This window comes from Rana temporaria, chromosome 1, assembly GCF_905171775.1.
Source record: "Rana temporaria chromosome 1, aRanTem1.1, whole genome shotgun sequence".
NCBI lineage: Eukaryota > Metazoa > Chordata > Amphibia > Anura > Ranidae > Rana > Rana temporaria.
Genome location: NC_053489.1, coordinates 561,847,763 through 561,865,743, shown reverse-complemented (window position 1 = coordinate 561,865,743; position 17,981 = coordinate 561,847,763). Strand labels below are relative to the sequence as shown.

At 41.2% G+C, this 17,981-nt stretch overlaps 1 protein-coding gene across 1 annotated transcript in view; it reads left to right on the top strand.

Moving 5' to 3' along the window:
• The window catches only part of LOC120921611 (EF-hand calcium-binding domain-containing protein 6-like), a 164,748-nt gene that overhangs the window by 26,924 nt on the left and 119,843 nt on the right, over nt 1-17,981 (top strand). Inside the window, exons 3-6 of the mRNA XM_040334121.1 lie at nt 4,021-4,130; nt 7,292-7,392; nt 9,072-9,149; nt 17,103-17,273. Of these exons, the coding sequence (XP_040190055.1) occupies nt 4,021-4,130; nt 7,292-7,392; nt 9,072-9,149; nt 17,103-17,273 (460 nt within the window). The remainder of the gene's footprint in view (nt 1-4,020; nt 4,131-7,291; nt 7,393-9,071; nt 9,150-17,102; nt 17,274-17,981) is intronic.

Genomic DNA, 17,981 nt, shown 5'->3' with positions numbered 1-17,981 from the left:
ATGGGGTCACTTTGTGGGCGTTTCTATTGTCCTGGTGCTCCAGGGCCTTCAAAAGTGTAATAGGTGGTTGAGAGATTAGATGTGTAATTTATGCTCCTAGAATGCTTGAAGTTGCTACTTCGGTGTTGGGCCTCTGTATGTGGCCACGCTGTGTAAAAGTCTCACACATGTGGTATCGCCATACTCAGGAGGAGCAGCAGAATATATTTTGGGGTGTCATTTGTGGAATATACATGCCATGTGAGAGAAATAACCTGTTATAATGACAATATTGGTATGAAAAAAAAAAAAAAAAATCTTAATTTTGCAAAGAATTGTGGGAACAAATGACAACTTCAAAAAACTAACTATGACTCTTACTAACTACCTTGGAATGTCTACTTTCCAAAAAGGGGTCATTTGGGGGGTATTTGTACTTTATTGGCTTGTTAGGGTCTCAAGAAATGAGAGAAGCTGTCAGTACTTCAGGTGTGATCAAATTGTTCAATTTTCAGAAATTGGTACCATAGCTTGTAGACCCTATAACTTTCACCCAGACTAAATAATATCCAAATTTTTTTTTTTTTTTTACCAAAAATATGTAGCAGTATGCATTTTAGGCCAAATGTATGAGGAAAAATTACTTTTTTACAAAATGATATGATAGAAATGAAGAAAAATTCATTTTTTTACAAAATTTTCGTTCTTTTTTCATTAATAGCGAAAAAAAAAAAAAACGCAGAGGTGATCAAATACCACCAAAAGAAAGCTCTATTTGTGGGAAAAAAAGGACAAAAATTTCATTTGGTTACAATGTTGTATGACTGAGTTATTGTCATTCAAAACGTGAGAGCACCAAAAGCTGAAAATTGGTCTGGTTATTAAGGGTGTTTAAGTGCCCAGTTGTCAAGTGGTTAATAGGAGGACATGGAGGAGGGACGGGGTGGAAGAAGAGTGTAATTTACCTCTGTGTATATGTCCACATGTGTGCCTCTAAGGAAAGAATGAAGAGCTTAGAGGGGAACTGAAATTGAGCATGCTCCATAGAGGACACCAATTGGTCTACACAGTCTCAACCTGCAGTGGGGACACAGAGAAGATGGGAGGGACAGCTGAAGGCAGGCTCAACCAGTCATATTTTACAAAAAACATGCTTCAGTGGCTTTGTGTGTATGAACATGTAATGAGAGTTTTTCATAGTCTGGTTTTAATGACACTTTAACCCCCTCAGCGGTATTCCCGAGTCTGGCTCAGGGTGGAGCGGTAACCCAGAGTCAGACTCAGGATCGCCTTGCAGTGTCCACAGGCAGGGAATTACTTACCTTGTCCCTGGATCCTGCGATGCCTCCCTGTTGTGTGATCGAGCTGTCTCCTCGCTCGATTCACACAGTGGCCGTGTGCCGCCGAGCTCCGTTCCCTGCGACGTTACGACGCACGGGGGCGGAGATCGGCGCCAAATTCAAAAAAGTAAATACACACAATACATACAGTATAATGTAATCTTATAGATTACAGTACTGTATGAAAAAAAATACACACCCCCCTTGTCCCTAGTGGTCTGCCCAGTGTCCTGCATGTACTTTTATATAATAAAAACTGTTCTTTCTCCCTGCAAACTGTAGATTGTCCATAGCAACCAAAAGTGTCCCTTTATGTCAAAAGTGGTTGTAGAGCAGCTAGAAAACAGCGATAATAAATTATAATCACTTGCAGAATTGAGCGATAGCGATTTGTGGGGAAATTCGTCATCAAACAATAAAAGTAATGACAGCGACAATTCTGCAACTGAGCAAATTTCAGGGTTTTTGATTTGATTACATTATTGAATATTTAAAATTATAATTACATTATTATTTGTGATAATTTTTTATAGTTATTTATTATATTATAATTTATGATTTTGTTTTTCAAACTTTATCATACCCGGGATGTCTACTAGACTCTTGTTTGGACAGATTTAAGTGAGTTATTCCTAATGCTGCGTACACATGACCGTTTTTCAGGTTGTAAAAAATGACGTTTTTAATGGTCTAGAAAAAACGTTTTTTTTAACTCGATCGTTAAAACGGTCTTGCCTACACCCGATAGTGAAAAAAAATTGCTCTAGCAAAGCGCGGTAACGTACAACACGTACAACGGCACTATAAAGGGGAAGTTCCATTCGGATGGCGCCACCCTTGGGGCTGCTTTTGCTAATTTTGTGTTAGTAAAAGACGATTCACGCTTTATAGTCTGTTACAGCGTGATAAATGTGCTTACTCCATTACAAACGCTAGTTTTACCAGAACGAGCGCTCCCATCTCATAACTTGCTTTTGAGCATGCGCGTGTTTTTCACGTCGTCAAAGCTCACACACGACCATTTTTACGACGTTGAAAAATTAGAGCATATTCTAAATTTTTAATGGCCATTTTTTACATCGTGAAAAATGCTCTGGAGCCCACACAAACGGTCGTGTGTACGCGGCATCAGAATTACAGGCCTACAATATAAAACACCACATTTCCATGCAAAAAAATTGTACCGCTTTCAGCACCTAAAATCTGAAATAATCATACCGCCAGGAAGGTTAAATTACAATATGCAGTGTGTAGCAATTGTATATGCTAAAACATTTTTTTAATTTGCCCTGTTTTTTTATGAAAGCGGAGTTACCCTTTAAGTCCTGCCTATGCATTTGGGACATACATGTATTATTACATACGCAAAATGTATTTGTTATACTCTTTTCATGATAATAAACAGTAAGTCACATTGAGCACTTGATGTGTGACCAGATAATGACATGTAAAAAGTTGAATATTAACCCTTTCATGACTAAGCTATTTCTGACATTTGGTGTTTACAAGTTAAAATCTGTATTTTTTGCTAGAAAATTACTTAGAACTCGCAAACATTATATATAATTTTTTTAGCAGAGAATCTAGAGAATAAAATGGCGATTGTTACAATATTTTATGTCACAAGGTATTTGTGCAGTGGTGTTTTAAACGCAACTTTTTTGGAAAAAATAATTTCATGAATTAAAAAAAAAATTAAAAGTAAAGGTAGCCCAATTTTTTTATATAATGTAAAAGATGATGTTATGCTGAGTAAATAGATACCAAACATGTCATGCTTTTATAATTGCACGTACTCGTGGAATGGTGACAAACTACGGTACCTAAAAATCTTCATAGGAGAATTTTTTAACGGTTACCAGGTTAGAGTTACAGAGGAGGTCTATGGCTAGAATTATTGCTCTCGCTCTGACAATTGCGGCGATACCTTACATGTGTAATTTAAACACTGTTTACATATGCGGGCGCGACTTTCGTATGCGTTTTCTTTGCTGCACGAGCTCGCGGGGACAGGGGCGATTTAAATTTTTTTTTTAAATCTTAGTTATTTTATAAATTTTTACAATATAAAATTGTGTTTCTAAAAAACAAAATTTTTTTTGATCACTTATTGCTGTCACAAGGAATCCCTCCTTTGCACTTCAAAGTATTCAGATCGCTGAGAACGGCGATTCTGAATACTGTGTATTTTTTTAAATCCGGGACCATTGGCAGCCGAGTAACCTGGAAGTGACGTCATGACGTCGCTTCTGTGTTTACATTGAAGAGACTGAATCAAAGCCGTTCGCAGGTTCGATTCAGTATCTGTCTAGGGGCCGGAGATGGCACATCGTGGATCGGGTCTCCCGGTGGGAAGGGAGGCCCGGTAAGATCGGCGGAGGCGGCGGGAGGAGGGGGATATCCCTTCCCGCTCTTCCAGGATAAAAACACAGCGGCTTTTAGCCGCATCGGTTGTTATCACTGGAAAGCCGATCTCCAGCTCTAAAAAATTATACCGGGATGATGCCTGCAGCTGCAGGCATCATCCCAGAATAACCCCCCAAAGGCAAGGACGCATATCTGCATACGCTCCGCGGCAGGGGGATAATCAAGGCACTGGAGAAAGCTAAATAACTATGTATATAAAAGCAGAGGCAAAAAAGTAATAATAACTCATATGTGTGAAAACCAATAAATGTTTTCCTTCCATGTTCATTTGCAGGTCAGAAGGCAGGCATTGCTAGTCGAGCTGAGAGCAGAGCGAGTACCGCCAGCAGTAGGTCCAGCCTTGTGTCCCGACCTGGAACCCAGCTAAGACTTGAAGTGGATGAGGTAAAAATATAACGGTCGTTTTTTTTTAAACTCCCTTTTTGGCTTTTCAGCAGAAGAATAACATCACATCGGTAGCAGGTTACATTCATGGTCAATTCACTCACATATAACTGTCACTTTGGTGTTAAGGAATGTCTACAATTATAGCTGTGATTGACAAAGGGTATTTTTTAATATTCGGTGCATAATAGAGCTGCACGATTCTGGCCAAAATGAGAATCACGATTTTTTTGCTTAAAGCGGGAGTTCACCCAATTAGTTTTTTTTTTCTCTTTTCCCCTTAGATGGATGCTCGTTTGTCTAGGGGAATCGGCTATTTGTTTTAAAATATGAGCCGTACTTACCGTTTTCGAGATGCATCTTCTCCGTCGGCTTCCGGGTATGGGTCTTCGGGAGCGGGCGTTCCTTCTTGATTGACAGTCTTCCGAGAGGCTTCCGACGGTCGCATCCATCGCGTCACTCGTAGCCGAAAGAAGCCGAACGTCGGTGCGGCTCTATACTGCGCCTGCGCACCGACATTCGGCTTCTTTCGGAAAATCGTGACGCGATGGATGCGACCGTCGGAAGCCTCTCGGAAGACTGTCAATCAAGAAGGAACGCCCAGTCCCGCAGCCCATACCCGGAAGCGGCGGAGAAGATGCATCTCGTAAACGGTAAGTACAGGTCATATTTTAAAACAACTAGCCGATTCCCCTAGACAAAACGAGCATGAAGCTAAGGGGAAAATGTGTTCTCTATGGGTGAACCTCCGCTTTTAAAATAAAGATCACGATTTTCGCTGCGTAAAATCTGTCACATTATACAAAAAAATTTAGGCTAACTTTACTGATTCTTTTTTTTTTATTATTCATTAAAGTAATTTTTTCCCGAAAAATTGCATTTGAAAGACCGCTGCGCAAATACAGTGCAATATAAAATATTGCAACAACCACCCTTTTATCCTCTAGGGTCTCCACTAAAAAAAATATACTGTGTTTCCCCGAAAATAAGCCTGGGTCTTATATTAAATTTGGCAACAAAAGACACAGTAGGGCTTATTACATTACCATGTAATGCGCTGTCTTCTTTACCCTCTCTCTCCCTGCCTGGCAGGAATCCCCAGTGTGAACTGAGTTAAAATGCTTATAAAATCCTATAATCACTCTATTACAGTATTATATAGTGCCAAATACCTTTGTTATAGCGCCGCTCTGCGCTTCTGTGAACCGCTTGAGCTCTCTTCCCCGCAATTATATTACAGAAACACACACATTGTACAATATTTACTACTATAATAGAGTGGGTTGTAAGATTTTACAAGCATTTTAAACCAGGGCTTATTTTCGGGGTAGGGCTTATATTGCAGCCCACTTGGAAAATAACGCTAGGTCTTATTTTCGGGGTAGGTCTTATTTTTGGGGAAACACGGTATATAATGTTTGGAGGTTCTAAGTAATTTTCTTGCAAAAAAAAAATGTTTTAAACTTGAAACCAACAAATGTCAGAAAAAGGTTTGGTGTTTAAGTGGTTAAACTTTCCTAATTTACACACTGAAGTCTATTCCTTTGATGTAAAAGACAAATTGTTACAATGTTTAGACCTAGTTCCACTGATAAAGAATGTTGTGATACTTGGGCAGTGGATTTTACAGCTGTGGCTTCAGCAGAGCAGAGAGAATTCTCTGCATAGAAAGATCTGGAAACTTGTCAAGATCACAATGGGAAAAAAATTGCGATAACGAGTCTTGACGATTAATTGTGCAGCTCTAGTGTATAAAAAAAAGTTATATCTGCTAGGGTGTATGGCACATCAGGATGGCTGCTTGTTCCTTTATAGCTGGGGTCTCCAAACTGCGGCCCTGGTGCCGGATGCGGCCCTTTGCTTGCCTTCGTCTGGCCCTTGGGGCACTATTCCAGCCACTGACACCAACAATGGGGAATCATTCTTGTTGCTAAAGCCACCAATAGGGCACTATTTATCCAACTGACACTATCCAAAGGGTACAATTCCTTCTACTGACACCAACAATGGGGCACTAGTCCTCCCACTGACACCAAAAATATGGTATTGTTTACTCCCACTGGACATTTTCTACTCCCAGTGGCCCTAGTCCGGCCCTCCTAAAGTTTGAAGGACTGTAAACTGTTTGGAGACCCCTGCTTTATAGTCAAAATGTTTCTTCTTGCAAGATAGTACAGCTTACGCCATACTCTCAGCCTGCTGTGGATATGACAGTTGTGGCTCAGATACATGGAAGCGAAGGAGCTATCTCTACACACAAAAAGACAAAACAAATAGGAGGAAAAACTTACTCAAAATACTACCATAAACTTTATTATTAAATGAATAAATACTCCTCCATAATGTACATTTGCTACTAATAATCATCATCCTTGTCTTGGCTTCATTACCTTGAAAGTCACTGATCTGGAATAACCATGGACCAGAATTACAGGCCTGGAGCATGAACCTTTAAAAAAAAAAAAAAAACTGTCAGCAATGGTAGCTTTTACATTTTTATTTTTTTTTGCCCCTTTTGCCCTGGTTCACATTGGTACAATTTGACATGCAATTTGACATTTCAAATCACATGTCAAATCGGCGGCAATTGCTGGCAATGACACTAACCTAATCGGTGTGACGCTGCATATGCCGCACCGATTTCAAAAAGTAGTCTCTGTACTCCTTTTTGCGATTTCAGGCTGCGATTTACATTGACATCTGTGTACAGATGTCTCGGAACTCTCTCCCGAAATCGGGACTGACAAGCGGGAGCGAAATTGTGCGAGTTCAGCTGAACTGACCCGGCTTTATTCCCGTAGTCCAGTGTGAACCTGGGCGGAGAGCATTGGACTGGAACGCAGACCGTTCCCTATTCCATTATCACACTTTTCTCTTTTGTAATTCATGGTGAAAACATTTTTGTGTTGAGGAAATTAGTGCATACGTACATAAGTTATAGAATTATTTGTGTTATATGAGATGTTTAGAATATGAGATCCCAAAATCTGCGGTCCTAGAGGTAACACAGAAAAAGTGGCCCACATTTCAAGCATTATAGTTATACCCCCCCCCCCCCCCCCCCGTTTCGCATGGTAAATTTTGAAACATATTTTATGTAGTTTTTATCTTGTACTAACTTTTTACTTACGTTTCTAAAACCACATGATTGTGTGTTGCAGTTGGAGTATGTATTACGTGAGAAGATGAAGTCTGGTGGCTATTTCAGTCTCAGGAAACTGTTTAAAAACAATGATCCAGAGGACAAAGGACAAGTAAGCAGGTTAGTGGGTTTCTAACTAAATAAGCATGCGTGTAATTAGAAATCAAAAATCACAAAATCAGCTGTTGTACAAAACACACACCATCACTTTATGTGATGAAAAAATGGACATTTTCTGTGAAGTAAAAAACTACATTTTTTAAACTTCAATTTTCAAAAACGACGTTGCCTACACACCATCGTTTTTTCACAATGCTCTAGCAAAGCGAGGTTACGTTCACCACGTTTTTCCATTGAAGCTCGCTTCATAACTAGCTTCTGGGCATGCGCGGGTGTAAAAACGTCGTATTAAACGTCGTTTTTTGCTACACACGGTCAATTTCTGTGAAGTAAAAAACAACGTTTTGAAAAACGACACATAAAATTGAAGCATGCTTCAATTTTTTTTGGTCGTTTTTCACAAGACATAAAACGACGTTTTCCCCCACACACGGTCATTTAAAGTGACGTTTTTAAAAACTTATTTTTTTTTATCACATAAAGTGATGGTGTGTACGCGGCATCAGTACCATACACGTAGCAATTTTACTCAGGAACTCTGCTGCAGCATGATTGTATATTGATGATCACTGTAAATGTTCCCTGTTACTTTGGAAGTCAGTATCAATGTTACACTGGTCCATTGGTTCAATGTTACAGTCAGTGTCAATGCCCCCATTATATTAATGTGGATGTAAACCCTCACATATACCCAGTGAAGTGAATATTAGAAGTGGGCAATAAACAGTGCATATAAGCATTAACTGCAATGTAAACAAATAATACTATAACTAGTCTAGAGTGTATTCTAGGAGAATGGCTGGGATATGGTGCTATGTCCCCCGAGAGGTTCCGCTTAGCATAAGCAATAGGTGAAGGTCCCTGAGTAGCAGCTGTAAAGTGACAGTCTTTAGTCCTAACTCTTCAGCTGGCTATCATTGGGGCCCAGTTGTACCCTTGATGCACATGAGAATAGTCCAAGTCAAGCCTGCAGGCAGCAATAAGGCTACTAGATGTCTTTGCAGTCAGTTCCTAAAGGAGAATATAGTAAATCCCCACTGCAACAGCTCACTAGTCCTAGAGATATTGCAGATAACCATTTGGTAACACACAGAGATTAGTCCACTCTGCTGTGCACCCAGGTAACTCTGGCTGTTGACACACCTGGACTCAGCGCTCCAGATCCTGCTAATGCTGCCGTTATCCAAAATTGGTGGTGCACACTACACAGCGATGTGCACTCTCTGGGCTCCCTCATGGCAAGTGGAAACTGTGTCCACTACAGCCTAAGAAAATACAGCTCTTTCCCCTCCTCCTGGCAATCTCCCTCTTGGAAATGCCGTTCAAAAACTCTTGATTACAGTAGAGTGTCTCTCTCTCTTCTGGACTACAGTTCCCACAGTGTAGTGCTGACAGTCTCGTGCTTTTGAAGTCTTCCTGCTCAGCAGCTCCCTCCTCTTGCTAATATAGCTTTTAACTAGTTCAGCACCAGCAAGGCAGCAGCTACATAGAGAAGATGCAGCCAGTGTTTCTCTCACTCTCTATTCTTAGCCAAGCACCCGACTATATGTAAAAGAATGTGAGGAAACCAGCAGCTGCAACATGTAATCCAAGCACACCACTCGTGTTAAACAAGTAATTCGAATTGCTTGAGTCCATATTACAGCTATCATATGTCATTGCTATCTTATACCTTACAGAGATGTTCTGCTCATGATGTTAACAAAATTCCTTGGAAGAATTTTAAGCTCCAGACAATATCAGCAACTTCTTTTAAGGTATGTAACTATAAACCAAATATTACATATCTTACTTCTTTTTTTAATATGTTAATTAACTGATACAACTATCTTTTTCCCACACTAATTTGTTTTAATATTTTACTTTAAATCTTTAGTTTTAGCTATATTTTAAAATAATTGTACTGTATTTGAGGTAAAATAAACCGAGATGCACATCATAACACCAATACTATGGGCTAGATTCAGGTACAGTTACGCCGGCGTATCAGTAGATACGCCGTCGTAACTCTGAATCTACGCCGTCGTAACTCTGAATCTACACCGTCGTAACTCTGAATCTACGCCATCGTAAATTTAGGCATATTCTGGAAACCAGATACGCTTAAATTAGGCAAAGATACGAGCGGCGTAAGTCTCCTACGCCGTCGTATCTTAGGATGCATATTTACGCTGGCTGCTAGGTGGCGCTTCCGTTGAGTTCGGCGCAGAAACGTACGTGCGCCCGGCGCATTTTTTTACGTCGTTTACGTAAGGCTTTTTCCGGCGTAAAGTTAGTCGAACAAATAGCTGGCCTAGCCAATGTTAAGTATGGCCGTCGTTCCCGCGTCGAAATTTGAAAATTTTACGTCGTTTGCGTAAGTCGTCCGTGAATGGGGCTGGACGTCATTTACGTTCACGTCGAAACCAATACGTCCTTGCGGCGTACTTTGGAGCAATGCACACAGGGATATGTCCACGGACGGCGCATGCGCCGTTCGTGAACAACGTCAATCACGTGTGAAGCATGGGCATAATAATGCACGGGTCACGAGTCATTTACATAAAACACGCCCCCCTGTTCCACATTTGAATTAGGCGCGCTTAGGCCGGCCCATTTACGCTACGCCGCCGTTACTTAGGAGGCAAGTGCTTTGTGAATACAGCACTTGCCTCTCTGACTTATGGCGGCGTAGCGTATATGCGGTACGCTACGCCGCCACAAAATTACGCCGACATACCTGAATCTAGCCCCATATCTTATGGGTATCTATAGAATGGTCATTTTTCAGCCAAAGCAGATATTTCTGGCAACATGTCTTCTTCTACCACCGAAAGCTTTATAGGTAAATAATCTCACCAGTGAATCCAGGTCCTCACAGCTAATCTAAATTTCACCTGTTGTTAGTCTTAAATTGGTATTAAACCCAAAACCAAAAATGTTATGTATTGATGTTTACCAAACATTATATGTGGTGACTGCATTTGTTTTCTTATTTTAGCTTGTTTCCACCCAGTTTTCACCTGGTGATCTTGCCAGTTACACAGCTCCTGTATTAGAGTGCCCCCCACTCTGGATGAAGGAGCACAGGGGGCACCAATGGATGGCAGCATTGTCAGAGGCTCTCCTGACAGGGGGGTGGGGTGTCTGCGCTGGTAATCAGTGCATCGATTTTCAGTGCAGACCCTTCAGGGATGCCCACAAGTGCCAACCCTTGCCCACCAGGGATGACAATCAGTGCCCAATTCTGATGTGCCAATCAGTGCCCACTAGGGATGGCAATCAGTGCCTATCAGTAATGCATATCAGTGTCTCCTCATCAGTGCTGCCTATCAGTGCCCATCAGTGCTGCCCATCATTGCCCAAGTCTCAAATCCCCTGGCCTAGTCTTTTATTTGGTATATATAACAATAATAATTATTACAATTTCAAAAAATATGTGCAAGCTAAAATTCTTTATTTATTTATTCCACATCGGACAAAGTATAAATTCATGTCAACTGTTAAAATATTAATGGAAGTCATTTTAGTCACGATTAAAAAGTATTTCTCTCCAGTGAGCTTTTTGGTGTAGTTTGCATTTTCTACCACTAGATGGTAGTGGTTCCTCTGGGTAAAGGCAAATCATTTTTTTTAGTTTTGTTTTTTTTGGATAAAGAGATGGATAGAACTTTATCAGGCTTTATTGCTGGCTGTGCCCCCGTTAGGGAGATTTACCCTCCATGTTTGTCCTCTTTGCCATTATCATTGTAAAAGAAAGTAAAATAAATCCTAAATGTAATAGAGGGGAAATCTTCCAATGGGGACACTAGTTCTGGTGACCTGGGGGGGCCTCAATGGATTCCCTTAATTTGCAGGGATTTCCTCTCACTTACAGTTTTGGCTATAAACAGGAAGTGAAGGGAAATCTCCCCAATGGGACAAGATGTGAATAAAAAAACTGACAGTGGTTATACCCTCCCTTACTCTATCCAAAATGGTAAAAAGATTTGCCTATAGTTCTACTTTAAATATAACTAAAGGCAACACTTTTTTTTTGTTAGTTCTGAATAGAGTGGAGGTTAGAACACCTAAGTTGATGGCAATGCATTTATTTAAAAAAATATATATTTTTATTTAAATGTAATAACTTATAACAAAACTATTACCCTTACTTACAGATTTGACCACTAGGTGGTGATAAAGACTATTTGTCTAACCTACTGACAAATTAACTAAAGACAAAACGTTTTCTTTAGTTTTGGATAGAGTGGATAGGTATTAAAGCAAGCCTCTGCCAATCTACCTCATGTAAGCACTGCATTTCTAAATGCACAATTGGATCTTTATTATATTTGTTGTGCATACGTGCCCTGCTATTACCGTATATATTCGAGTATAAGCCAAGTTTTTCAGCTGAAAATGCCCCCCCTGGCTTATACGCGATTCACCTTTTTGTGCCTGATCTCCCGGATTTTGGAGACCCGGTACCAACCGGCCATAGGTTACCTGGACTCAAATCTTTGCACACATGTAACCCCACTCTTCCTCTAAAAAGGCGAAAATTTGTTATCCAGGGGACCTACGGCCGGGGAGCACCGATTTTTCAAAGCTGGGCACCACTTCCAAAGACTCCCATGTTAAACGGTAATTTCTTCGGTGACTTTGGGGACCTGGTACTGGCCGGTCGTAGGTCCCCTGGACCTGGAACTTGGCACACATGTAGCCCCATTTCTCCTCTACAAGTGTGCAAAGCTTGTTGTCTGGGGGACCTATGACTGGGGAGCACCGATTTTTCAATGCCGGGCACCCCTTCCATAGACTCCCATGTTAAACGTCAGTCTAGTCATGGACACAGTGAGGCATGGGCATATTGAGGCATGGACACAGTAAGGCATGGGCACAGTGAAGCATGGGCACAGTGAGGCATGGGCACAGTGAGGCATGGACACAGTGAGGCATGGACACAGTGAGGCATGGGCACAGTGAGGCATGGGCACAGTGAGGCATGGGCACAGTGAGGCATGGACACAGTGAGGAATGGACACAGTGAGGCATGGACAGGGTAAAGCATGGGCATAATAATGCATGGGAACAGTGAGGCATGGGTTCAGTGAGACATGGGTTCAGTGAGGCATGGGCACAATGAGGCATGGGCACAGTGAGGCATGGATACAGTGAGGCATGGACACAATGAGGCATGGGCTCAGTGAGGCATGGACACAGTGAGGCATGAACACAGTGAGGCATGGGCACAGTGAGGAATGGACACAGTGAGGCATGGACACAGTGAGGCATGGGCACAGTGAGGAATGGACACAGTGAGGCATGGACACAGTGAGGCATGGACACAGTGAGGCATGGACACAGTGAGGCATGGACACAGTGAGGCATGGGCACAATGAGGCATGGGCACAGTGAGGCATGGGCACAGTGAGGCATGGACACAGTGAGGCATGGGCACAGTGAGACATGGACACAGTGAGGCATGGACACAGTGAGGCATGGACACAGTGAGGCATGGGCACAGTGAGGCATGGGCACAGTGAGGCATGCACATGGACACAGTGAGGCACAGTGAGGCATGCAGATGGACACCCTAGGCTTATACTCGAGTCCATACGTTTTCCTATTTTTTTTGTGCTAAAATTAGGTGCCTCGGCTTATATTCGGGTCAGCTTATACTCGAGTATATACTAAGCACAGTAATAGGAAAGGTAAAGGGAAACTTGTATCACCTGACCCCCTCTATGACAGTTACTAAGAAAATCAACATACTGTATACTTATGCGATTACTGTACCAGAGATGAGCAACTCTTTTTTTTTTACATCCTTGCACACAATTGGCTATTCAGAACGAACATAGCTTTATAAAAAACTAAGAAACATTCTCTACACTGTTGGTAAATCCACCACATTTACATTTTTGATTTCAGCTTAGGTTGAGCGCCCGGCACATTGGGGCTGGTTTATTTAAACATGTGCCAAAGAATAAATGAATTTCTGTGCCCTAGTGTGCGTAAATATTTTAAACACTTTGGGGGTTGATTCATGAAGGCAACAGAAGGCACCAGAGACCGCTTACTGTACACACAAATAGATGCAGCTTAGTGAATTTATTAGGTGCTAGCAAAATCCTTTCCCTTGGCAAATGAATGGGATTTGAAAGTGAACATTGTTCACCTTGTTCACTAAGGTAAGTGAACATTTACATTGCTAAGGTGACAGTCTCCAGGTATGGATATTTAATACATAGTTACCTTGCTCCAGCTTGGACCAATGAACTCTGTATATACCATACTTGGCTAATGCCCCTGGAAGCTGGAAATCACTGAAACGGACACTGCTATTCCAGTAATCTCCACGTGCTTCTATATCCTGTGCTGAGGGGCTGGCCTGCTCCATTCTGAACACAGGAGGTCAGCCACTCGGCACTGGCGCTATTTAGAGAATGCTTTGCATAAAAGTGTTCTCTGATTGGACACGATGGAAAGGCGGGATTGTGATGTCACGCTATCCAACTCAGCCAGTCAAGGAACACTTTGCTTTCAATCAGAAAATGCACAACATCCTCTGAATGGCACCTGTGCTGAGTGGCTGACCTCCTATGTTCAAAATGCAGCAAGCCAGACGCTTAACACGAGACCGGGAAGCTAGTGGAGATCACTGGAAGAGCAGATTCTACTTCAGTGATTGACAGCTGGGGATCAGCTAGGTATGGTATATACATTGTTACATTGGTCCAGGCTGCAACAATGTTACTATGTATAAAACATCCATACCTGGAATTCCTTCTTTAAAAAAGAACTCCAGGAACTGTATTGCTTTTAAAAATATGCTGGCTTAAAAGGGGTTAGAGCGGGGTTCCAACCACAATTAGCATTTTTTATGTCCTTTCATCATGCATTTTTATAATATAAATCCGGCCACTTACTATTTTACAATCCGCCGCCGATCCGCATAGTTATTCAAAAAAGATAGTTTATAAAACTATGTCCACAACGTTGTCATTTTGCTTGTGGGCATTGTGGAGCCCACAAGCACTTCCTGGAAGTCTTGGATGGGGAGTGATAATTGGGTAGCGCACTGCATCCTGGGAAATGATGACACACATTTCCCAGGAGCATTAGAGGGAGATGATGTCAGAATCCTAGGTGATTCCAAAGGCAGATTTTGTGGGACCGCATAGCAACAGGCATTTCCAGATGACATTTTTAGGTCTAATTAACACAATAATGAAAAAAAAAAATTGTGACGGAAACTCCACTTTAACTCCAATTAGGTGTATGATTTATCTCTTTTATTAACAATTTACATTGCAACTGAGCGCAGGGAATACAGCTACCGCTATACTTCTGGCACTCGGACGCTAGACCTTCGGAATTTCTCATACAGCAACTGTGGAGTCATTTGCAGAAGCTTTGCCTGCCCTCTTGCCCAACTACTGAAGACATTGTGTTATGTGAATTCATTGACAAAAAACAGTGTAAAGTATTCTCTGAATGGACAGTGGAGGGGAGGGATGAGCAGGGCGGATGCTGTGCAGCAGAGAGTGCTGGGAGTGTAGCAATAACTGTACTCCCGGTGATCAGCAGAAAATGTAAAGGTAAATAATTTGGATAAGTCCACAAGATAACATACACCTTGCTGTGTATAACACTTATATAACACTTATATAAACCAACATATTTTTAAATGGGCTAGAATTCAGCCTATATATAGCAGCCGGTGGCTCCAGCCATTTTACCACTGAAGCCCCAGACCATTTTTTTGCTAAAGGACCAGGCTCCTTTTTGCGATTAGGCACTGCGTCGCTTTAACTGACAATTGCGCGGTCGTGCGACGTGGCTCCCAAACAAAATTTACGTCCTTTTTTTTCCCCACAAATAGAGATTTCTTTTGGTGCTATTTGATCGCCTCTGCGGTTTTTATTTTTTGCGCTATAAACAAAAATAGAGCGACAATTTTGAAAGAAATTCTATATTTTTTTATTTTTGCTATAATAAATATCCCAAAAAAATATATAACATTTTTTTCCCCTTAGTTTAGGCTGATACGTATTCTTCTACATATTTTTGGTAATTTTTTTTTTTACAATAAACGTTTATTGATTGGTTTGCGCAAACGTTATAGCATCTACAAAATAGATAGTTTTATGGCATTTTTAATAATAATTCATTTTTTTACTAGTAATGGCGGCGATCATCGGGTTTTATCGTGACTGCGACATTATGGCGGACACATCAGACATTTTTGACACCATTTTGGGACCATTGTCATTTTTACAGCGAACAGTGCTATAAAAATGCACTGCTTACTGTGAAAATGACACTGGCAGTGAAGTGGTTAACCTGTAGGGGGCACTGAAGGGGTTAAGTGTGACCTAAGGGAGTGATTCTTACTGTGTGGGGGCGTGGCTTGGCGTGTGACGTCACTGATCGTCGTCTTTCCCTATGACAGGGAACAGACGATCAGTGACAGTCTGACTAGGAAGCACGGGGAAGGTTTGTTTACTCTTACTTCTCCTCGTTCTTTAGCTCTGTGACCCGATCGTGGGACACCGGCGGCGATCGGGACCCGCAGGTGCTGTCACAGAGTACCTGACCGGGTCGCGAGCGAGGCTGTGCATATTAACCTCCCTGGCGGTATGATTCTTTCAGAAAAAACATGCTAAAAGCGGTACCATTATTTGCAAGGAAATTTGGCGTTTTATATTGTAGGTCTGTAATTTTTAGAAATAACTCACTTAAATCTGACCAAACAAGATTCTAATAGGCATCCCGTGTATTACATTTTTTTAAAAACAAAATTATAAATTATAATATAATAAATAATTATAAATAATTATAACAAATAATAATATAATTATAATAAAAATTATTCAATAATGTAATCAAATCAAAATCACTGAAATTTGCTCAGTTGCAGAATTGTCGCTGTCATTACTTTTATTTTTTTATGACGAATTTCCCCACAAATCGCTATCGCACAATTCTGCAAGTGATTATAATTTATTATCGCTGTTTTTTAGCTGATCTAAAACTATTTTTGACATAAAGGGACACTTTTGGTTGCTATGGACAATCTACAGTTTGCAGGGAGAAAAAAAGGTTTTTATTATATAAAATGACATGCAGGACACTGGGCAGACCACTAGGGACAGGGGGGGTGTGTTTTTTTTACATACAGTACTGTAATCTATAAGATTACAGTATACTGTGTGTATAGTGTTTGTTTACGTTTTTGAATTTGGCGCCGTTCTCCGTCCCCGTGCGTCGTAACGTCGCAGGGAACGGAGATCGGCGTCACACGGAGGCACTATGTGAATCGAGCGAGGTCCCGCTCGCTCACACAGCGCGGTGGCATCGCTGGATCCAGGGACAAGGTAAGTAAAAAGTGCCTGTGGATCTAGCGAGGCAAGCCCGAGACTGACACGGGGTTACCGATAGTAGCAAGAAAATCTAACCCCGTGTCAGTCTCGGGAAGACCGCCAGGGAGGTTAAAGGATACATACCTGTACGCCAATATTCACAGCCGCGCCATTCTGCCAACGTTCATTGGCATGCGGCGGTTGGCAAGCGGTTAAACACACAGCCCATTTACAGACTACCGATCTCAGCGCCCTTATGAATGAGGCCTAATTTTATTTTCATATGTGATTGGTTGTTTTATGTTTTGTTGCATTTTGCAGCAACATCAGTATACCTGAATATATCTCTATCTAGGTTGTTTTTTTTTCTTGATTTTCTAGATTGAAGCTTAATGAAAAGACTATAATAAAGTTTGAAGAGCTATATTCAGCAATAAGAGAGCCAGCCCCATCAGGAAGGCCTACATGGCTGGATCCCATTAACAGGAAAACAGATGAGAAAACTTCAATGACAGCATCCCAAGTTCACACACAGTTGAAAATGAAGTACAAGTAAGTTCAGCCACCTATTACTGTGTGCTGTCTAGATCAAATGATATCCTAGGCCTAGGTATCCAGAGGTGGTGTCTGTCAGCTGTTAAGGAGAACAGAAAGCCTGGGAGATGTATTTTGGTATATGATTAGTGGGGAAGAAAGATCAGTAATAAAGCTGGACAATGACCTCAGAGAATGATCGCATGCGGAGACCACAAGAACATGTATATTCAGGAAGAATAATTATTACATAGGATTTATATAGCGCCAACAGTTTGCGCAGCGATTTACAAAATAAAGGGAGACACTACAGTTATAATACAATAAAGTAAAAGAGGGTTGAGAAGGCCCTGCTCATAAGAGCTTACAATCTAATAGGGGATAGGGCAGGAGGTACAATAGGTTTTAACTGATTAGCTGATAGAAGTGATAAAAGTTCAGTTAGGCTGGCCATACATTATACAATTTTCTTGTTCAATTTCTTTTAGATTTACCTTCAACTATGTAGCGCAAGGGTCTGCCTGATTGTATACAAATTGAAAGTGTTTAGGTTTGACCTCATATTATATGGTTTTGGTAATTCTAAAGGAAAATTGGACAAGAAGATTGTATAATTTATGGCCAGCCTTAGTTGGAGACGTGATGGGTTTCCCTGAAGAGATGAGTTTTCAGGGATCGCCTAAAGACAGCCAGAGTAGGAAATGGCTGGACAGACTGAGGTAGAAA